Source organism: Astatotilapia calliptera, chromosome 16 (genome assembly GCF_900246225.1).
Source record: "Astatotilapia calliptera chromosome 16, fAstCal1.2, whole genome shotgun sequence".
Classification (NCBI taxonomy): domain Eukaryota; kingdom Metazoa; phylum Chordata; class Actinopteri; order Cichliformes; family Cichlidae; genus Astatotilapia; species Astatotilapia calliptera.
In genome coordinates, this window is record NC_039317.1 from 20750805 (window position 1) to 20775259 (window position 24455).

A 24455-nucleotide genomic window follows, 5' to 3' on the forward strand; every position below is an offset into this window, starting at 1 on the left:
TTTTAGTTTAGTGAGATTGTTTGTCCATAACTGTGAGATGAAGAACAGAGTACATGTTATGAGTGACCAACGCTGAAACTCCGGCAATTCCAAAGGGTTTACAAAGTTTTCTCGTAACCACAATATAGTGCAGAAACTAATCCTGTTTGTTGACTCAGTTTTTCCTTCGCAACTTTTTCTTTTCCGTCATTGGATTAAATCGATCACCCGGCTCTTTATTACTTTGCCCTGACAAGACCACTCCATCACAGGTTCTTCAAAGCCACTTAAAACCACACGCCTCTGAGGACCAATCAGCAGCTCCAGAATGGCGCCGGGGTTGTTAAAGACCTGACATGAATACATCATAAGAGACAGAAAGACTGACATAATGATACGACATAGCACATACAAATAAAAACTTCACGGGCCAAATCAATAAAACCCCTTTTAACCCGTGGTCTCTCTGGAAAAATCAATACGCTGTGCCAAAAAATTGTTTACTTGCACAGCCAACTTCACCCACAGCTTGACACAAAACCTTCACTTTGCGAGCGCGTTTTAACATCGTCCATCATGTGCATGCATCTATGAATAAACATAAACATATCACATTTACTGCATTAATAAAGCTGAAGGTTTGCTGATTACACTAGCGTGTCAACAACTTTTAAATGGATTCTAGTTGAATAGCCTCTTTTACTCACTTTTCATTCTAAATACGAAACAGGAAATCCCAGCTCCATTTCATTTTCATAGTTGTCATCACCACCTATTCATCATGCTCAACATTTTGTCAATTAACCATTGACAAAGTGACAGACGAATACATGGATACACGAAAAAATGTCAACGAATGTGACAGGCAGGCAAAAAACAAAAAATCCCAAAACAATTTGATGCAGCTCGTGAAAAGAAAAAAACAGCGGATGTGCTGTTTTGCCCTTACTTGCTCAACTATAAGCTACGGGGAAGTACTATCTGTTGCTGGGTGTCTTGCTGCAGGGCATCTCAGCTGTGCCACTGGTTTTTCTTCCTGATTTGTCAAGCCTGCTCATGGATGCAATGAGCCACCTTTCCGTTATAAACTACATTCTCCAATGGCTCTAACGTGACAGCAACTACAGCCTTACAGGACAGCCGTTTCCTTTAGCGTGATATACTCTAGAGCAGGGGTGGGCAATCCCAGGCCCCGAGGGCTGGTGTCCTGCAGGTTTTAGATCTCACCTTGGGTCAACACACCTGAATCACATGATTAGTTCGTTACCAGGCCTCTGGAGAACTTCAGGACATGGTGAGGAACTAATTTAGCCATTTAAATCAGCTGTGTTGGTTCAAGGACACATCTAAAGCCTGCAGGGACACCGACCCTCGAGGCCTGGAGTTGCCCACCCATGCTCTAGAGTCTCAATGAGCTGACACTAAATAAATAAACCTGAAAGGAATGTTATTGGAGGCATAATAAGTACTTAAATAACCACTGTTACTACTGATTATTTCCCATTCATTTCACATGAAATAATAATAATAATGATAATGGTTTGGATTTATATAGCGCTTTTCAAGGCACCCAAAGCGCTTTACAATGCCACTATTCATTCAGTCTCGCATTCACACACTGGTGAAGGCAAGCTACGGTTGTAGCCACAGCTGCCCTGGGGCAGACTGACAGAAGCGAGGCTGCCATGTCGCGCCATCGGCCCCTCTGGCCAACACCAGTAAATATCTTTAACGTTCAGGCAGTGGACTGTTGTGACAGCTGTAGGATGCACTTAGATACTAGCTGAAGTTAATTAACATCTCCTGTTCAGTAACAATCCAGAATTCAGCTCATTTGAGTGTTACTGTAGTATCTGTAAAATAATGAGGAGAGGAAGAATGCAAAAACATGAAGTAATGTTATGAGATAATGAGAAACTGGTGGCACGGCACACCTGAGGAAAGTGATCCCAGGCAGTAGTGAGAAATCTGACAACCGCTCCATTCTACTCTGACAGCAAGTGTAGAGCAAAATAACTCCTGGTTCACATCCTCTGTGACCCCTGCCAAAGGTTTTCAATTTGAGATGCTTAAAATCCGTGAAACACAGACAATTTTTGCATCTCATTGTTAATTATGTCATGAAGCTTATTGAATTCACAAAGGACTTTTTACTGACTAGTTTAGAAGGTTTAGAAGAATTTCGCCCTATGACAGCTGGGATAGGCTCCAGCGCCCCCCGCGACCCTGAAAAGGATAAGCGGAAGCGAATGGATGGATGGATAGTTTAGAAGGTCAAAATGTGGTTTGGCAGATTCTCAAGGAAAACATACTGCTATGACTTAATTATTTAAATGCGTTCAGCAGCAGAGTTCTACTGATTTCCGTGTCAAGTTGATATAATTAGAAGATAACTGGACTGTTGCTAGTCTTCTTTGCTATTTTCAAATGTTATGTATGGTCTTGTGTCGTGTTAATGCTCTTTTGCTTGGTTTTGTTATTTGGGTACACCAGGTTAACCACACATGTATCCCAAATACATACTGAAGATGTACAAATATATAGACGAGTTATTCTTTTCTCCTCCTCCTTACAGAAATATGCCAACATGGCACAATCAGACATAGCATTATGACCACTGACAGGTGGAATGAATAACACAGATTACCTCTTCGTCGTGGTTAGTGGGTGGGCGATATCAGGGAGCAAGTGAACATTCTGTCGTCAAAGTTAATGTGTAAAAAGCACGAAACATGGGCAAGTGGATGACCATTTGCGCCATTTACCTGGGAAACACCTGGCACAGGGATGCACGATGGGAAAAAGGCGAGCCAAGAGAGGCAGACCACCCTTTCATGGAAATCATATTCCCTGATGGCTGTGGCCTCTTTCAGCAGGATAATGGGCCCCCGCCACAAGGCAAAAATGCTTCAGGAATGGTTTGAGGAGCACAGCAAAGTTTAAGGTGTTAACTTGGCCTTTAAATTCCCCAGATCTCAATCCAATCGAGCATCTGTGTGATTTGGTGAACAAACAAGTCTGATCCATGGAGGCCAAACCTCGCAACTTAAAGTACTTAAAGGATCTTTTGCTAACATCTGAGTCCCAGATACCAAAGAACACCTTTGCAAAGTCCATCCCTCAGTGGTTTAGGCAGTAAAAGGGGGAGCAACACAGTGTTAGGCTGGTGGACATAATGTTATGTCTGATCGGTATAAATCAGTAATTGAAAGGTCAAATAAATGTGTTTTTAAAGATAAGTGCCAGAGTAATACAGGTTATCTATCTATCAGGACACTTTTAATAATCACTAAGCTCTGCCAATTATAACTTAGGTGCAAAGGCAAGAAAAACCTTTGGAAAGAGGTAAACAAAATGATAATTAGCTAATTTGTTTCAGAGTGCTATAATATTCCAATAATGAGATCCTAGAAGAGTGAAACAATTTGCAGACCTCGGCAACACCCTAATAATCCCACATTACAGGAGTAGTCTAACTCTAGGGTGACAAATGTGCTTTAAAAAACAACAACAACAACAACAACAACTTTAAAATATAACAAATAATTAGAGCAGGAACCAATTATTCACATTCAATTATCATTACACACACACACACACACACCTCAAACACGCACATTTTATTTATTCCATCAACTCTACGGTACTTTAAGGGAGAATTTAAAAAGGCTTTGGGGTAATCCAGTGGATGGGACCTCTTCACACTACATTACACTACAGTCCTAATTGGAAGTCTGTATATACAAAGAAAATAAAAAGCTATTAGGAGAGTCCAAGTTCTAACTTTTCTAACAAGGCTATAGAGTGCCTAGATGTAAAATAGTTGGTGAGATGGAATAAAACTGGCTGTAATATAGCAAATATCCAGTAATTTCACACTGGCTCTAATATCACATCCACAAATGATGCCTGTAGTCAGTCAGGAACATTACTCTCAAGACTGTTATTAACTCTTCTCGACTTTATTAACCTAGTTTATTAATTGGTACCACCTAGACGGACCTCATCTAAGTTTATGATTTTATGTACAAAAGGGGAGCCACACTAGGTCTCCAGTCATATGACAGCTGACATTTTTGTCAGTTACACGTCAGGGCAAATAGTTTTATTTATCTAAATGGAAGGCAGATAATAAGTAAAATGGCTAGCCGAAGAAAACCCTCCCTGTTCTAGGTAAAGCATCAGATTTGTCCTTTACTTTTTATGCTACCCTGGAGTTATGGAAAACCAGGGATGTAGCTGGAACCACTTTGTTATTCCGGTAACTGTACAGCAAATGGAGGCAAAAACAAAACAACATCGTTATCTGCTGCCGGAGGAAGTTTATGAGCAGGTGTGAAATAGCAGCCGTGTGGTTCCCTGATAGAAGAATGAAGACTGAAGGAGGAGGAGGAGAAGCAGAGGAATTTGGGGGGGGGGGGGGAGAATCAGTAGAACAGACTGGATCTGAGGAGCTGCCTTAGCTCACTCGCTGCCAAGAAAACAATCCAGCCGGTGCTCATTAGCAGCTGGAGTTTCATTACCACAACAGTGGAGCCCGTTTAATGAACCCTCAATGAGAACATGCATCCTGCTTCCCCATTTGAGTTCAGGAGTACAAGGTGACGTGCCCCCCTGAAGCAAGTTGAGTGGTCTTATTGCACATTCCAGAGTTAGAATCTGCTGCAGGCGCAGATGGAGCGTCCAGCGAGACATTACATGAGATCAAGACTATAGATAACAGCGTATCTGGGGTGGGAGACGGCATAGAGGTAGTAATCATAGTGTGACTGGCATCTCAGCTGGACACCATACGCCAGCTGTTATTAATGTTGCTGCAATGGCAGATACAGATGGCATTTCATTAACTATTAGACCAACAGAGCTGAAGCTTCCTCACATGGCGATTCAGCCCCTTGGGCCAAAGAGATTGTGCTGTAAAGATCCTGCAGAGATGAGCAGACCACCCTAATCAAGCTTTACGATTTAGCGCAGGAAAAATAAAAATACGGTGAAAAGGTGATTTTAATCAAAAAGCTAAAGAGTGAATGAACAATTAACATGATTGGCTACAGAAACGCGTAAAACTATCACTCTGTGCCAGCCAAAACAAAAATCACATCGCATTAATTTCTGCTGCCTCAAAGTTACTATTCTCCTGAAGAGCAAATTATGAACAATGACAGGCTGAATATCATTATGAACTGGGAACAATTGGCCATGATTATACAATTTCACGAGCGTATTCATAATTGATTAAATTTAGCCACTGCATAAGCTGGGATTTATTGGTTTAGTAATAATAGAGTGCAAAGAGCACCACAAAGGGTGACACAGCCTCCAGAAAGTGTTAACAAATGAGTAACACACACAGTGCAGATGAAACGAGACTAAGATTACTACTGTTTTATTTTAAAATGGAGCAAACTTAATATTATAACCAGATGGTTTAGGAGGTGCAAATTCACATAATTCTTAGCCAAATAAGCCTGACCATTGTTTTAACACTGACAAGATAATAAATACATGAACAAACAGGTGTTAAGTGTTCGGACACTGGTCTTACTGGAGTTGTAAAATGAGGGATTTGAAGAGAGACATAATTGTAGGAGAGGACAGGACCTGCGGTTCAGTCTTGACTGACTGAGACAGAGACGGGACTCCGAGAGCACAGCTGAAACAATTCTGTCAACCAGACTGTTGGCTGCCTGTTGCAAACACACTCAAGCATGCAAACACACACATACATAAACAAAGACAAAGGCAACTGCGGACACTCGGGCAAAATAAAAATACCCTCTGCAGTTACACGCAGGCACAGGAAACATAACCCTTTCTCAAAGACAGTGCCATGCGAGATGACTCCTGAGTAGGTCAAAAGCATGTTTCCTTTCTTAGCCTGCAGCCCATCCTGCTCAGCCACAATGCAGAGCATGAAAAATGACAACGCTTTGAGCCCGACCCAAAAGACGAACAAGTGAAGTAACCATGCAACACAGGGACAAAACTCACGCTGCATTAAAAACTGTCAAAAGAAAATTACATTCAACTTTTTTGAAAATCAGCCTCAGCAGCACTAAAGACTTGTCTCTGTCTACAGATGTGGACGTGGTTCTGGACACTCAGGACAGGCGTCCTTCAGTAAAAGCCCCTCTTCAGAGCTCCCACTTTATTTGTGCTGTAAATGACACACAGTCTTCATCCTGCAAAACTCCATTATTCCAGCAGTCTCTCAACAATGTGATGCTGACCTTGTTATTAAAGCAATGAAGTTGTCTCATGCTGCTTCAACAGTTTACTCTGTCTGAAGTAGAGGACAACACAAGCTGAAAGATGCTCTGTTTTAAAAAAAAAAAAAAAAAAAAAAAAAAAAAAAAAAAAAAAAAAAGCAATAGTGGGTAATGTCCTTGTCACATGTGACCCATGGTGCATATGCATGATTCTGTCCACATGGGAGAAAGTATTCAAAAGACTGTAAGTGAGCCTCACTCTGCTGCATCTGGGCTATCAGAATTAGCCACCATTAGTGCCTGATTATGCACGATTAGGTGATGAGCTGTTATATTCTTATAATTTCTCAGCTATAACATTTTTTAACCTGCCAACTACGGCTGCGAGAAGAACCCGATGGAAAGTTTCTTCTTTTCTATCAGCTGATTGTCTGCAGTATTTACTGAATAATTGTGCGCAGAACAAATAAAGGGAAGAAGTAAGTAGATGTCTGACCTTAAAACGGACTGGTTATTTCTTCAGCTGAAAAACATTTATATATAAAAAAAAAAAAAAAAAAAAATCACTCTCAGAGAACAGAATAAGACAGAAATGCCTTAAATGCCTGGGAGCTTTTATACCAACAGTTGTATGTGGTGCAATAAAAATAAACTACATACGACTGGGCAGTGTCCTAGAAGCAGTCATTTCTAATTTGTCAGAAACTGACCAGATCTCTATCATCTCTATCACTGGGAGCAGACCCAAAAAATAACATAATGCAAAATTTAGTTAAATTATCGGATAGTTGTAACTCATTTCTTGCAGTAAAATGATTCTATACATGTATATCTAGTAGCAAAAAGATAGTTTGGAGGCCTGCACATGTACATCTGCCACATGCATGAGATAACAGCTTCAGTACAGAAAGCCCTATCACAGTTTTTCATCTGTTATTGCATCACAGATGTTTTTTTAATGGTTAAAATGTGTATTTTTGTCATTAATATGCATTTCAATTAAATTAAAATCAAAACCGGGTCCTAAAAACAACAAACTCTTGAAAGTCTTCAACCCATTATTCAGTACTTGTATTGAGTATATTATCTGTGCTGCAGAAAACAACTACATTTTTTTAATGTTAATGGGCTTATTCCCTAAGTGTCAAATGCTTACCAGGGTGTATATAATATACAGACAACTTAAAAAAAATAAGGCTTTAAAAAGTTCAGCATATTTCTGATTCGTTTTAAGACAGCAGAGCAATATCAGTTTTACAACTACGCAAATGAATCCCAATAAGCCAATAAACAAAATGTCCAACTTCCTTATCTAATCCTAGCATTATGCTATAGTTTCACTCCACAAGCATCACATCCACTTCTGAGAGAACTCTATTACGAGATATTACAAACACATTAAAGCTCAGCATCTGGAATGAGGGGCAACCTCTGGAGCTGAAAAGCTGTGGAAGAGAAAGAAAGTGTAGTTCCTCTAGCACTGCTTCAAATGAGAGTCAATTCCTATAGACCCCATTTCTTTACACCAGTTTTGTCCTCTGTGGATGACTTTGATAAGTTCAAGAACTGCAAGAACACATCCATCTTTAATACTGTTTATGGTTTGGAAGCATCAAAAGGTTCATCTCGTCTCATCGATGTGCCGAAAGGATGTACTTTGAGTCTCTGGTGCCCGCTTCTGGCATTCATACCTTCCTCAGCTCTTCTTGCCCCTGCCACTAACAGGAACACCCAATCTAATCTGATGCTGCCACCTTCATGCTTAACCACACGGAAGGTATTTGTCTGCTGATGAACAGTGCCCGATGGGGTGTTGATTGTGGATTATGTTCGGCAGGCAGTGCTCAGAGTTCTCCGTAACGATTTCAGTGTCTGTTTTGTCAGACAGGAGAATCTTTCTCCTCGTGCTCTCAGAGTCTTTTAAATGCCATTTGACAAGCTCCAAATAGGCTGTCATGCCTTTGCTCAAAGTGCAGCTGCTCTACAATAAAGGCCTTATTGATGAAATGCGGCTAAGACGGTCATCCTTTCCCCCCTCGATCTCTGCAGAGGACTGCTGAAGCTCTGTGGGTTTTGCCAAATGACCTAAAGAAGACCCTTCACGCTCAGTGTCCAAGACTGGTGGGAGAGCCCGTTCAAGGAAGCATCCAGATGGCGCCAAACTTCGTCCTTTTTAAAACATATTGAGATTCACTGCGCTCCTGGAAACATGCAGATCTCTGGAAGAAGTTTTCTCACAGTGGTCCACAGACATACTTAGACTTTATTAAAGGTTTTTGTTCTTGCATGAACTGAAGTGTGGGGTGTTCATATACACATGTGCACCTTTAAGCTGTGGCCAGGAAATCTACAGCCAAGATCTAAACACACTTATGAATAACTGAAGATAAAAGGAAGGACATGACCATAATTTTGACAATCACAACAAAGGGCCTTAATGCTTTTACGAAAAATCGATTTTACTGTTTCATTTTTTAAGTTACTGAATGGTTATTAAGAAGAAAAAGGCCAACTTCCACATCTACAACATAAAGTGTGCTAAAATAAATGCCATATTATTCTCCCATGAAACTGAAGACGAGTCCATACTAAACACACAAGTCCTTTCTGTGATCTGAAGTAGTTTAACATCACCTCCCCTTGAGCATTTTTTTTTCACTGCATCATTAAGCAATGAAGAGGGAAGAGGGTAAGATTAGATAAGGAGGCGTGGGGAATAGTGGAAAGGTGTTGAGAAAAGAAATAGGGTGTTGATTTTGGAACGGCATTTGCATTTGTGCTCAAAAACATTGGTTTAGGACTTATCCAGTAATATATTTCTGCTCAGTCACACAAGCAAGGACTCTCTTTTGTAATTAGTAAATAAAAGTAACGGTACGGAAACTGACGAGGTCATATTTATTTACTGTCTGCTATCTGCTGGTAGCCTACTCTGAGCTCTATGTTAGTTGAACGTCAGACACACCCTCGTGCCTTAGTATGCGACAGTCAGCTGTGCCGAGTTACTAAATTCTATGTACGTTATGTGAGCCATGCATAACAATAGAGCGCTCTTTGTGCATTGCCTTTTGCTAAAGATTACACATCTTACATCTCCACTTAAGCCTATGGGAGGAATTTGAGCCCAGTCTTCTCTACTGGAAATCTAAACTGAGCACTTAGGGGAACATTACCCCTAAACACAAACACAACGCCCAACAAAAGTGAGAATAGGCAGTAATAACGCTGAAAGCACATCTCACAAACATGTGGAAGCACAAGAATTTTCATGTATAGTTCCTGAGAAATGAAAGCCCCTGTCCCCATTATACCCCGAAATCCGCAAATCCAGCGCTTTGCTCAGACAATATGTCCCCACAAACTGGAAAACTGACTCCTCTGTAATCTAAACACACAGTTTAGAATAAACACGGCACTACCGAGTGTTTGCACGGGGCTCACATGTACTGTGTACTTAAACTGAGTCATCAGTAACTGATGCTACCCTTAAATAACAAAGCCCTGCTCTTAAAAGCCACTGACAACAATGAGGACCCCAGGCAATGACATGCATAATTTTCTCTTACGGCAGTTTTTAAGTGCACTTTTCCCCTCAACCCCAGCAAAAACAGCCATTTAGAAAATTTGCAAAAGTAAAACTCACCATTGTGGGACGACTCCTTGTTATCGGTCGCTTTCCTCCGAGCTGACACGATGGCATCAGAAGGCACGCGAGGGCTCTCTACATATTTGGGCTTCCTAACTGGACCTGCCAGCACGAACAGAAGATACAGGGAGAATGAGAGAGTGAGAGAGCGCGTGCATCCGACAGAGAGAGAGAGAGAGAGAGGGAAAGAAATGCAGAAGAGACCGAGGGAAAACAGAGAGAGAGTTCTCACAGGATTAATATGTTCCAGATGGCACTGGAGATGAGAGGTAGTGGTGTCTTAGTTGGACAGGCTTAGCTGCACTCCTTAGCTTACATAAAACTCACTCACACACTCTCAGACAGCTCCCTGCGTTGATAGCAGCTCTGGTCTGTCTGACAACTCAGAATGCTGTCTGCATTGCTGGAGACTCTCGGTAAAAAAGCGGCTAGCTGGCTCTGGGAATGTAAACTACAGCAGGAAACCACAACAATTAGCCTCTAAGTGAACTAAAGATCCTTGCTCAAGCGCACACGTGCATTGTTGGAAATGCAAGAGAAGAAAATTGCCAAACAGACAAAGCATCCCCCCCCCATTATTTTATCTGAAAGTGTGTCCTTCTATTGTGGCAACAATAGTTGCATCTTTTGGTTAGATTGACCGCAAAGTGTCCAACTCTGATGATGTATCTGGGACAATGGAACAGCCCTTAGAGGAACGTCATTGTGAGCACAAGGCGATGACTTTGGCTAGCTGCACTGTTCCCTGCACTCACACCATGACAGTACTCTGACCCCATTTCCCATAAAAGGTAAGACAATGTATGAAATGCAAAGAACTAAATTATTAGAATATTTAATGTAACAATTTTAAATGTTGCACACCACTGGCATACCCATCCTCATAGATGCGCAGCTGCTTGTGCAACATTTATACTTTTGCACAAAAAAAAAAACAAAAAAAACGATATCCAGTAAAAGCTGCCGTTTAACCAGCCCTGCTGGGAATAAACATGCAGTTTGGTGGAGCAGCACTGCAGCAAAGGCCTACTGATCTTTCCTAAAAGTGCCAATTCACTGGTTAAAACACATTTTTAAGTTCTCTACTTGGAACTCACATTTTACCGAGACTTAAGAGCAGATCAAAAATGTAACCACAAAAAAAAAAAAAAAAAAAAAAAAAAAAAAAAAAATCTGAAAACAGGAGGTGACTGTGTTATTTAGATCTGTAAATCCATGAAACAGCATGCCCTGACTCTTTGCAACTACTTTGGCCTTGACCTCCTGCAAGTAAAACCTCCTCCTCCTCCAGGCTCTTATCAGATAACTGTATGTGTAACCCCAGTCATAACATAGAGAACAGACAGGAGATCAGAGACTGCGATTTCCACATTACCACATTCAGTCACTCCCAACCCCAAACAATTCCTGTGAATCAAATGGAGCAATTTATAAAACCGCTTCTGCTTGATGCACAGTGCCATCTATGGATATGCAACTTGAAATGCATAGTGGAAAAATGGTGGCTTTTGATACCTCGCATGAGCTTCTGTATGTACAATCTGGGTGTTCTCGTCTGTCACTAGAAGAACTCAAAGTAAAAGCCCAAAACCAAATGGAGCGTCCATTCAGAGAAGCTGCGCAGAAGCTGTCCCATGTAGCAAAGAAACTGTTTTAAAGGTGATGATGATTTTTCTTTTAAAAGCACTATAATCTAAGGATTGGCATTCAAACGCAATGGGATGTTACAGATTTGTGCAGACAGATGGGTTAAAGCCTGAAGGGACTGGGTTAGTGAAGCATTTACAAAAGCGATCAAAGTCAGCCTGTTATTTGGGAGACACAGCCAAAGAGTATCCTGAAAACCTCCATTCATCTGCAGATGGTCAGGCACAACCTATTACCCGGGAGTCACATGGCTCCAATTAAAACGGGACTACAGGGACGGAGAGCGTTGTATGCGAGACACACACTTAGTTCAGGTAAATAACTTGGATGAAAAGTGAACTGGCTAATATGTTCCACTGACTGTATTTCATATAAAACAACAAGGGGCATAGTTTGAGTAATCTAAACCATATGTTCAAGTTCAGATTCAGTTTACAAAGAGGAGCACAGGATCCACACGAGAAATGACAAACATGTGGCTGCCCATCATGGATAATTTTAGGCCACATCTAAGGGCTGATAATGCAGAGAAATGGTAAAAGGTCTTCCGGCATGACTCACATTTTTGAGCATCAGACAAGGCACAGAAGAATTTCCTCTCGGTTCAAAATCTCATCTCAAGATTTAACAGGTTTCCATTAACGCTCCGCACTGATGAAGAAGCAATTGCCATTTATAACAGGCGTGAGAAGGTCACAGAAATTGAGCCCTTTGATATATGACCTCATGAAGGACAACAAGAGAAAGGCAAAAATGAGTTGCACTCTGACTTGCATCAATTTCAAAGGGTATATGATTAATCACAAATGTAAATTTATTAATTGTAAAAAGAAACTGACAGGAAATCATAACAAGGGAGGATGTGATGATTTTTTCCAGGGAGCGATATCGCCGAGCTATCAACTACGCTATATCTCCACATCACATCTCAGAGCTAGACACAACAAATCCAGAACACCTCATGAACCCTGGACAAAAGGAAGCCATCTCATTCCGATGCCCTCGGAAAACAGCAGGGAAAACCAGCAGACTGGTGCAAAAGGAGGCTGCAACTAAGGGAGAGAAAAAAGAAACTGGAGTGGTGTGGAAAGTAGCATGTGGCCAACAGCACCCAAATATAACTATGTATAAAACAGAAGCAGGATGACAACATTTGACCTTCATTCCTTTCAAATCTTGTTAAAAGTGCTTTTTCTTTGTATCTCGGTTGATTATTATGACATTGACACAAAGGCATTCCTGCTTAAAACCATGATAGTCCTACACATTACAAAAAGAAATAAATAAATCTGATCCATTAGGATATGGACTACACAAGACCTCTGAGGGTACCTGGTAATATCTCACACTAATACTTTCTTTGACTCCATGAAGTTACAGGTGATTCAGTCTACAACCAGTGAACAAAGCTCTTAACAACAAGAACCTCCACAACAGGTTCATCTGCACAATAAGACACATACTTCTATTAACTGTTTTTAAAACTGTGTATCCAAGTACAAAGTACGTGGTTATTGAGGTATTTGCATCTTACAAAAGCCTTATTTGATTAGAAGAAGAGAACGAGCTTGCCTGCGTCTCCTTTTGATGAATGTGAGCCCACGCACATGAACAGTCCTTTTTTAAAACTTCTATAAAACTAGCACAGAAACTAAGGAAATTTGTTTCTGGCCAATAAATGTTATACCGTTGGCCTTTTTATTTCGCCTCAATGGTGCCACATTTGTAAAGAAAATGACTTTGTGGGTTGAGCAGCATAGTTGAGTTTGTGCTAATGAAAAACTTGCTAAATCTTCTCTGTCAGTGCCAAACATCTCATTCTGCTGTTGGTGCCATTTATTTGTTTGGATGATTGAAGTCTGAAAAAAATAATCTGAAGAATACATTTAACAATTTATTCATTGAACAAATACGACCACACTGACCACATTTCCCTACTTCAAGCTTATTTGTTGACTGGCAAACATGTTATGTCGGTTTAATTTGCTATATTAGATAAATTGCCAGGCCAGGTTTAGCTCACCCTCAACAGGGGCGTAATTTCCAGGGGGGGTTCAGTTCGAACTGAAGAAGCTTCCTGAAGAAGCTTCTCGGATGAGAGGTGAAACGTTTTCAAGCAACTTAAAGAAGACCAGACGCCTTTCTTTCCAAGCTCCTTAGACTACGATGACCTGGATGACTGAGAACCTTCACAGACATAAATGAATGTTAAACAAGCAGGGAAAAGCAAGTATACAGACTGCAGTCTGTGAGTGCAGAGCACCCACTGGTTGGTATTCACTATCAGACACAGGAATCCATAACCAGCAAGCTATCAGTCAGCAGGCGCATGCACACATTTATACACATACCAGCCTGTCAAATACCTATCACCAACAACTTACAATGTCCAGTCAACACCACTGAAAGGGAGGATTGTTCATAGCTAGGAAGTGATCAAGAAGCTTTCCCAGCATTCTTCAAGATGGACTCTGACTTCTTCACATTTCAACTTCTCAATGAGACAGTGTGTCTTCTTTGTGCAGCCGAGGAGAATGAACTCAGTCCCACAACGTTCGTCTTTATGCTCCAAATGTGACGACGAGCTCAACTCAAAAGCGAAAACGAATATATGCTGGCAAGATGATGCTAGATGGTATTCTGAATTCTGCATGTTTACTCCATGTCTAATGCACCCAGTCTTTTATAATATAGTCTTTTTAACATTCGTACCAAAATCTCAACCAACAAAGCTGATAGAGTATTAGAAGCATTTTGCTTTAGGAACTGAAATCACAAACTTGTGATTCCTTTTTCTTTTAGCAGTCAGAAATATTAGTCCTCTCTGGTTAATATGATTTTTGTATTGTACTACACAACTGCATGTTTAATCATCACCACTCTCAGATATCCTGTTTCACAAAGTGATTTTAAATATGCATTAACTGGAATTTATGCCTCTGTGCTAAATCTACACCACAAACTAGAGCCTAACTGATATACTGGCCGATATTAGTCGAATTTATGTCGGACTATGTCAAATTTTTAAATTTTATTTTATTTTTTTAAAGAACCGATATTCATCTTAACAGCGTCGTAATCAATTCATCAGTGCGGCATGCAACAACTGGTTGTTGTGCCATTTAGTGCCATCAGTTCTTCCTTTGCATGTCCATCTACTTTTATCTGTTAAGAGTGGATCGACTTGAACAGACACTCTACTGCCAACTAGTGTTCTGGAGCCATATCTGTAGTGGAACAGTGGCATAAAAGGCAATCTATTATAATACACGACGACATCTTGCACACATCTCAGCACTACTGAGCAGCAGAGGAAGCTATGACAGTTTATCCAGCACTGGTTTCTGGGGCAGTAGGTGAGTTGAGATTTCACTGCAGATGAAAGAAAGAGGAGACCGCATGTGATAAGAAGCTAAACCTGTGGTGTAGTCAAGTGCAGTCAGGTGGAGGACTGGATAGCGCTTCTCATAGCGTGCTCATCAGAAGAACATTTCAAAGGATCCCTGTAGCCTCACAAGGTCTTTTACAGCTCAGCTCTCGGAAAGGCATCAATATTCCCCCAGGGCTGTCTGGTAACTGTCAAAACCCCAGAGTTGACTTCAGGAGAGCTCACCTCAAAAGGGCTACAGCTGGCTTTGAAGAGAGTTTCTACCCTCTTGACAGAAGACTGATATATCAAACCTGTACTCGCCTTCATGTTTCCTTTAATATTATTTGTGTTAAGCTGAAAATAATGTGAAAACTGTTTCAAAATAATCCGCAGCTGTATAACTGCAAACAACAGCCTTCTGTTAGACAAGGTGGTTTTAGCTAAACCAGAAACAACTTGAACATCTTGTTAATGACTGCTTCCTATCAATGAGGCTTTGCGAAAACGTGCAAATCTATGTAGACATCCTGAAGTGTTTTACAAAATTACCATTACCTAATGTCTGCGGTATTTGAGATCTTTCTGGAAAAGACGTTAAAGATAATCTTCAGAACATTTTTATGTGGCCTGTAGAGCTATTATCGCTTACAGCCAGAGCTAAAGTTATGGGACCAACCAAAACAGGAACAAAAAATACACACTGCACAATGACTCAAACGGTTAGCCACCACTCAGAGACAGCAGCCTGGATGCTGTTGATGCACAGCTACTGCCACAAAATAGAAATAAAGAGGAGATAAGCAACAACGAGGCCAAGGGATCAGACCACTAGCAATGAAGTCATCAGTTTACACAAACACACACCCACCTACACACACACACGCAACATGACGAGGTCTGGCAAGCCAAAAGCTACTGTTCCTCAGTAGAGAAAGAGAAAACAAAGGAGTCTAAGCAGGAATGGTATCAGCAAGGTGACCTTCGCACATGGATGTTAGAAAATAACGAGTCTCCAAGCTTTTCTAGGTAGAGAGATTATGCCAAATACATGTCATACTCTCTGGCGGTGATTTGCAGGCCTGCTCAGCTAATCAATAAATTAATCATCCCTTAAGCCCCCAAAAGGCAACGTTCCATCAGAACAGTTAACCTATTTTGATACACGCGAGAGCCTACCAGAGAACAATCCCCATGGGACCACAGTGCATATTTGGCAATTAAAATGATCCACTGCCCATAAAAGCAATACAATAATGCGAATAGCTGTTTTATGAGCCAGTGCAGGCTGACAAAGAGGTAAAGCATGGATCTACCTACAGGAAGGTCACACAGCTACCGCACGTACAACAAGAGCGTCCATATCAACTCAGCCTCAATCATTCCTCAGCCTCTCAGTGGAAATCATGGGGACCAAAATATTTCAGCCGCTATTTATGATTTTTCGAACACTTCCTGTGACCAACACTGAGATGCTGCAAGCTGCTGCATATGCAACAAGGGTGCAGGGGTTTCCCCCGTAACTCAATCAGCAGCCCATTAGGATTTTTAATCCAAAAATGGGACAATAACCTTCTATAACCAGAGGAGGTCACTGTGGAGATACCCAGGAGAATGTCACGAGGTGGGGCACAAAGAATTTATAACTACTAAAACAAAAACAAACAAAAAACTCCCCCGAAAACCCAAGAACAAAATTGAACCCAATTTTCTATCTCAACCAGCATGTTAAAAAAATAAAACTGAAAAGAAGACAGTCGTGTAGCACAAGAGGGATACAGGCAAGACAGGTACATTCAAAAGAGCGTAATCACCTCACGGGCCTGCGAGTGGCTCTTTAAACACACAGTAAAGTCTAGGTGCTGTACAACACATGTCAGAGCGCTGTGTTTCATGGCTAAGCTCTGGGCTTAGCTGATCAAAGCCGTGCCACTCAACGCCACCAGACTTTGCGGCTCAGGCATCCGTCACACTCCTAATTAACTCAATGTTTCTCTGTTGTCCCCTGTGAAGTTTTCATGAAAAGAACAACCACTTAGCTGGGGCCTTCCAAACTGCAGTAGATTATCCAATGTGTCAGGAAATGAAGGCCAGCCACAAAATGCTTTCTGAATCTGTGAAACCACTTCCCCTGCCCGTGCAGCGCTGATGTGCAGCACGGGAGGGAGACCAAACAGATGTGCGAAAAAATGCACTTAAGGATTTACTGCATGTATAAATGAATGCGGTGTACCTGAACTAGCTGACAGGAGTAGTTTCACACCACTAAAAAAAAAAAAAAAAAAAAAAAAAAAACCATTAAAAATTAATCAACTGCTTTTCTCCACTATTGGCAAGTTATTGTTTTGTAGAGAAATGTCTCTCAGAGGAAAGCAGAAGATCTTTGATGGAGCATATTAAGCAACTAAGCCTTGCTATCAGACACACCATGTATGTATCAATAAAATTAGATATACTGGCCCTTTTCAGTCTTCTAATAGGTAACATCGCTGGATTAATCAATCAGTTAAATGGCAGCGTTGTGTATTCAGATATAGGTCATACATATGGGAAATATTCCTCGTGACCTCAATCAAACAATCCCACAGTGATAGAAAAAGGAAGAATAAATGGGGACATTTTGCATCAAGTCAACTATGTAAAGGGACCTAATATAACAGGTCGGGCTTTATTATATTTAACATGGCACTTATATGTTGATAGCCATTTAAAGCTCTTTTATGTAGTTATAGGAACATGTCCTTATGCCCTTTTAGTAAATCGATCAGAAAACATGAAACTGCAATTTTTTAAAAGGGGAGATCAAATGTGTTGGCTCACCTGTCTGAAGCAACATTGTTTTCTATTACATCTAATCAATCTCGTCTCTACACACTGAATAATCCATGTTATATGAAATCACTACCGTTGTGCCACATGAATAAAAGCAACTCTCTCTGTTTAGAGAAGCTTCGTGGATTGTTTCTATTACTTTCTGATGAGGAAAAAATGAATATCTAGCTTCAAAACGAAGATTATAGCCATTACAAGCCTATCTATGACATGTGAACTATCAAAGTTTGTATATAATAAGCAGTTTATTCTGTAAGAGATGTTAAGCTGCGGGAAATATTACACACTACAAATGAAGTTCAACACAGTCAGGCTTTCTTTGCCTTTCTTTGTCAAGCTAGCTTGAAAAAACCTAAACCCCAGTTGGAGATAATAGGGATCACAACGGTGGTTAGCTACTTTTTTCAGTCAAGCCAGGCTTTGTGTTCCAGTGCTTTGCACTCTCATATAAAAATAGGTGTTTCTCAGGTCATGTGATTCTTCCTCTGCTCAAAACGATCCCTATGAGTGTCCCTTACTTAAATGAGAGAAGTTATAACTTGGTGATAAAAATATGTAAATAACACAAAAAATACAACAGTAAAAAGCAACAGTTTTACAGATAAGACAAAAGACTAATGCTACAGAAAATTGTTACTTTTGGGAGTATTAAAATAAGCATTTTGATCCAAGTGAACAATTTTATCACTGAGTGCTGCTGTTTTTTTTCCTAAGGTGACAGCTGTAAATTAGTAATCTCACTTTGCAGTACACCCCTCGCCTTCAAGAAACGTCTGTATATTGTATCTTGTAGTGAACTTGCAGGTCAAGCATACATTTCCAAAACACTGTTCCTTTGTTGTGAAGTGACTGATCTCCACATGTGTTTGCTGGATGAAAACATCCTCTGGCTCTGATTAAACAGGACCAGACGCTTGTAAACTTTATGTTTGTGTCAGAATTTACCAATAATTCATGCTTTGCTGTTACAAACATCTGCATACGGATTACTGTAACTCAGATGAACGCGTGCTAGTTTCAAGAGTGATCCGTACTAAATGAATATACACCTTGATGACTCAACAAAAAGGTAAATTCAGCATCATCGTCACAAAGCTGAAACCCTTCCTGCAGCGTGTTTAATAATTCTCGTCCATGGGTTTTCACAGTTATCTGCGAGGACAGTGGAGGAGAATTAACAGACCCTCCCCCAGCCCTCTCCTGCTGGTGGTCCTCCATAAAATCCTATCTTGTCCCTCCACTTTTTCCCCCTTTTTCATGCCTCAGAGCACCCCAAGAGGGAATATGCTTTTAATGAGTGTCCCCTTTCCCCTGTCCCCTGGGCCATTTTCTCCTTCACAAACCCAGCCTCATAGCTCTCTTCATCCCCTTGTGCTCATTCATTTCAAGCACTCATTGCAAATCCTGAGTCATCCGAGGAAAATGAACACATTTAACTTGAGTGGCAGCTAAACAAACAAAACTCTACTTCGCAGGGCATTTGTGTTTTTTAAACAAGAAAGCACATTTGCAATTGTTTTCAGTTTCCACTGAACATCTGCATAATGCACTGCATCGCGGTCTCAGGATTATTTCAGTACTGGGATTTGGGAGAATTGCAGAAAATGTGCATAACAGTGAAAAATGCTACAGCAAACAGGATTTCCTAAGAAATGCAAAGAAATACGATGCGATCTTCAACCCTTAAAACTGCAGTTATTCAATTATTTTTTTCACAGAGACATTCACAACCTACAAACTTCCTATCACCTCATCTTTACACTAAATAGATCAAAGCTGTAACCACTCTAAACAATGGCTTGATAGCCCACAGATGAGTGCCACATGTGAGTGGGGACCACAATGGCCACTTAAAGGATTTCTCTCCCTTTTGCAAAGTCTCCAAAATACAAAGACTCAGGTTAAAACGAGTTCCGCCACAATTAGGTATTCCTGGCTTTGAAGCTCTCCACAACCGCTGACAAAGATGCCCTCAACGCAATGGACAGAAGAAGCTTTGGAGGATTTAGATCAAATGTAAACACACACCTATTATCAGCCAGCAAAGTGTAAACACACAGTGAAGTCGCAGGAGGCCTCCTCTTCGACACAAGGCGATCAAATACAAGGGTGAAGTGGAAAAAACAACTCTCTGTAAACAGACTGCGCCCACAGAGTAACTGCTGGGATCCAGAGTGGTCCAGCTATCATTACTTTCGATACAGTGTGACTTAGTTTTCCAAGAATGACAAAGCTCACAATTTCTATATTTTGAGATAAATATGTTAAAATCTGTACTAGCACTCCTGGATGGCTGTCAGCAGTTATGCAAAGGAACCTGACGTGTGATCTATTTTAAGTGACTGGATGGGTTTTCAAAAAATAGAAAGACTAAAAATAACCAAAATCACTCAACTTGGGAACATTAAAGGTTACAACAGATCTGAAAAAATATTCATAATATGAAAAATGGCAAGCATCATGCAGTTAACTTTTAGGAAAGAGAATTAGACGGTAGAGGGGGAAAAGCAAGCACTGAATTTAATCAAGCAGTACCTGGTGATCGCTTGTTACTGCGCAAGGGCATCATGTAGGACTGCCGAGGCAGCAGAGGTGAGGAGGGGAGCGACATGGACACTCCCTTGGCAAGGCTTAACCTGAAAACTTCATCCTGTGCATTAGGGAGACCACTGCCAGGCCCCTGGGGCTGGGGGTTTCCTTCAGTCGGGAATCTTCTTTGGACACTATGGCTATGAACGTCACCTGTTGAGGAGAACCACAACCTTGTTACTGCGTTTACAAAGCACGACCACTTCTGCATGCCATGAAACAGAAAGAAGGACTTGATCTAGGCAAAGTCTGATATTTTCATAACCCTTTTCAATATTCGTCAAGCCTAATCAGCACAAATCTTAATCTTGAGTGGGATGGACCAGTGAAACTGCCCTTTTTGTCAGTGTAAAGAGGATTTGCTGCACATTTCACCCCTGATAAACCTTCATATAAGAAAAAGCAGAGCACTTTCAATTGTACCTTTCAGTTTTTCTGCATGACAAAGACTATAGTAAATGGAGGAAATCTGTCAGCACGATTAAACTGTAAACATAAATGTGTAAAATTACCGCTGGCTTGTTGCCCAGACTGCCTGTAACTATTAAACAAAGATTTGGTTAATTAACAGAAAGTGCTCGGTTTTTGTTTTTAAACTTTGGTTTAGTACGCACAGCCATGGGGGACGTCTGTATCAATAAGAAAAGTTGAAAAAGAAATACAGTTAAAAAGCTCAAATTTATGCCTTGCCTCAAGTTTTTCAAAGGGAGGCAGGACTGGACTCTTTGCTGGACCGATTCTGGCCCCTGAGCCTTATGTTTGACACTCCCAACATAGACCCACTGACTTTAGGCTTACCATATTTTCTTACTCTGCTAGTGTCTTTTGGATTTTTGTGTAGGAAAAGATCTGAAGCTTTGAGGGCTACTAAACAACCAATGTATTGTAATAGGACTCTGATCGCCGACTATTAGCTGTGTTTACCAACTGGTTTGCTTCATCTTGTCTCACTAATTCACATTTTCTGAGCTTGGGTGGCTTTATTCAGAACCACAGGTTTCTGTGGTTGACCACATGTAGATGTAGTCGTTTTTGTTTTAAACTATACACATAATTAAATTAACGGTCATTAAACAAATCTGGCAAAACCTTGCTCTTAGATCTGAAAAAATGCTGAATCCACTGAATATTCAATATGTCTGAACTTTTGATCTTCTTAAATTCGTCTGATTAAACTATACTGCTTCAATATACCCCCGTTTTACTGCTAAAACATTAAACACCCTTATTTAATTTATTTTGGGCCAGTGAAAAGGTGTCTTGCCATTAGAAAGTACATGTCTCCTGGGTTTTAAAGACTCAACTTTGCAAAATTTTACAAGGACAGCTCAATAAATGTATTTTTTATAGTTCTAGTTATAATTTGCTATTTTAAAAAAAGTATCTTAGAATGAAAAAAAAAAAAACCCTTAGTGTACACTTTAGATTAAAAAATAGACCTTGGGGCTGACACAAATGAAATCATGTACCAAAACCTTCCTGACTCTGAATGCCAGAAATGAAAAACCTCAGAGGAAACCTTGGCAACCTTTCCTGCAGCAGAAAGCAGTTTGGTTCCCACAGGATGGCATTTTTGAATGTCAAAAAGACATACAGCTATCAGGTAAAAAAAAAAAAAAAAAAAATCCTTCAGCTTTTGACAAGAAAAGCAAAAGTCCCTTTTTTAAAATCATGACCACACAATTTTGTGTCTGGGCAATCATTGTACTGTTGTGCAACCTTGTTACACAGGCAAGTACCACAGGTTTGAATAGAAAAATGTTCTGGTCTCTCACTGATATTTTTTGAAATTAAAATATTGAACATGAATGAGGTTTCAAAGACTCAAAAACTGTTAGAAATTACATCAAAGGAATGGAAATGCAATGCCAAAAAAAACGCCTAAAACATGGTCATTAAAAAGCTTTCATGACCAAGTCGGCTGTCAGCCTTTCACTAAATTTTACTGTCACTTGTAAACAGACCAATAACATGCTAATGGATATTTCATAACAACAACAAAAAACCCTCCCTTGGAACTCAAGGAAACCTGAAAGACACATGTAGCATGGATGGGCAAACACTGCGAGACTGAAGTGCACGTCCAAGCTTCCACAACCATCGTGCAGTGTTCCTTCCCGATGAGATCTGCATCCAAGCCAGCACCCTGGAATGTGCTTTACCCAGGAAGCTGAGCAGTGTAGCCCACCCTCGAGCCCTCTCTTTGACAACCACCACATCTGCTAATCAATAGGCACAGCCTCCAGCCTACAAGCAACACTTAAGAGTCATGTCAGTTGAGATATCCCAACAACCTGCAGAGGCTTCGGCATCTCAGGGCTAAAATAATTCACATTTTTTCCCTGGAACTGTAAAACTCAACTATCTCACAGGCCTCTGGCAAGGATACAGAATGCACAAAACATATCAAACAGTCCAAGAAAAATATACGTACAGTTACAGCCTTTTAGAAAATGTGCTGGTTAGAATCCTGATAATTCTCTCTCCACTGACAAACAACATCCCCACTAATAGTAAGTTTTGCTGAACTTGGCCCCAGTTTTCTCTTACAGTCAAGAAATTTCTGGGGTCCATTCAGGTCATAGTAAGGACTGAAGGAGAAATAGCTGTGAAAAAAATGACTGCAGAAATTTGGAGACATTAAGGAAAAGAGTGAAAACTGTTGGTTTTCAGTAAAAGGACATCACCGATAAGTCTCTCACAAGGTTGCTGGAACGACAAACAAGGATGTCTGGTAGAGGTGGGGGGAAAAAAGTCAAAACAGACCTGGATGCCTGAAAAACAAGGTCATATAATATATATTTAAACCAGGGATCATGGGCCTGTTAGAATTTCTCACGACCATGGTACAGATGAGAACATTACGTTAGTGGTGCAAACACAGTTGCGTGTCATTGACCACAGAGTAGAGATAATAGACAATTCACTAACTGTCTGTTGTTTGCAGGTATTTTAGGTATTTTGTGGGAAAAAGCTTGTGACTTCAAGAGTTTCATTTCCAGCTCTTTATCTGTACTGTTATCTTTTTCTCTCTGCAAGACTATAACACTGATGAATTCGGAGCTGGGAAAACAACAAGCCTTTATTATTTTTCATGTTTATTCTGAAAACAAGTGTTGCGTCCCTCGTCTTGCTGAGATCCTTTCATTTTGCCACTCAGCTAATTACAGTGTGTTTGTTGCCCACCACCCAAACCAGCTATGTCAGCTGAGTGTCTCTGACCTAAGACTATAAAACGTTTAAAACTGGAAACTGTTGTTTTTAGGCCGACAGTTGTACTAAATCACAACGGGCACAAACAGGGGAATAAAGGCTAAAGAAAATGACTATATTTCAAGCTGTGGTAACAAAAAAATGAAAAACTCTGCTCTCAAAAGGTTTTAGTGCATTACGCATTTCATTGTAGTTCATCTTTGTTTTAAAATATCCAGCCTTGTCAGACACTTTTTACTTAACCCACAGAGCTTCAGTTAACGTGTCGCAGCCTCGTTCATGTGTTTCTAGCAGCTTCATAAACCAAACCTGACAAGACTGAGACTTCAAGGAGGTAAAACTGGCTTTTTTACTCTTACCAGAGACCATGTGCCTGCACAGGTGGGCCTTCATAGGTGCAAAAGCTAAACTGCTCTCTGATGACTAATTTTAAAAACACGATCCTCGTTGAAAATATATGACTGCACATGTTATGCTGCCTCTAATCTTGATGAAAGTGCATTGTGCACACTTTTCTGTTTCCCTTTAAAACAAAATATCACAATTTAAAATTGATCTCAAAGGTATCAAAGCAGTTCACAGAGGCACAAAAGCACAAACTCACTGGCTGTTTAGTTCAGCTTGCAGATTATTAACACCTGCAGCTGCTGTTTGTGCGCTCAGGGTCTCTCCACAATCCCGTTCAGTGGGGTGTGACGTTTGGCTGTGAGCTTCAACTCTCCATGTGGCTGCCAAGCAACACTCCCAGGGCGTGCACCCAGGGGTCTCCGTCCTAGTCTGTGCATTGTCTGCACCCATAAGACTTTACTGATAGTTTTTCAATTGAAGTAGATTTTGAAAAAATAAACTCACACGTAGGCCTAGATATTTCCTTACCTATCAAAACACAGTAATACTGTGCATCATACACAAAAACTGTTTCCCACAATCTCTACCATGACTTTGCTCAGTACCTCAGTAAGAGTTTGATCCC

At 40.6% G+C, this 24455-nt stretch overlaps 1 protein-coding gene across 1 annotated transcript in view; it reads right to left on the minus strand.

The window, feature by feature from the left end:
* tanc1b (tetratricopeptide repeat, ankyrin repeat and coiled-coil containing 1b) overlaps positions 1-24455 on the minus strand; it is a 103405-nt gene that overhangs the window by 50575 nt on the left and 28375 nt on the right. Inside the window, exons 3-4 of the mRNA XM_026144295.1 lie at positions 20216-20422; positions 9832-9936 (exon numbers count right to left, since the gene is read on the minus strand). Coding sequence (XP_026000080.1) covers positions 9832-9936; positions 20216-20422 — 312 coding nt within the window. The remainder of the gene's footprint in view (positions 1-9831; positions 9937-20215; positions 20423-24455) is intronic.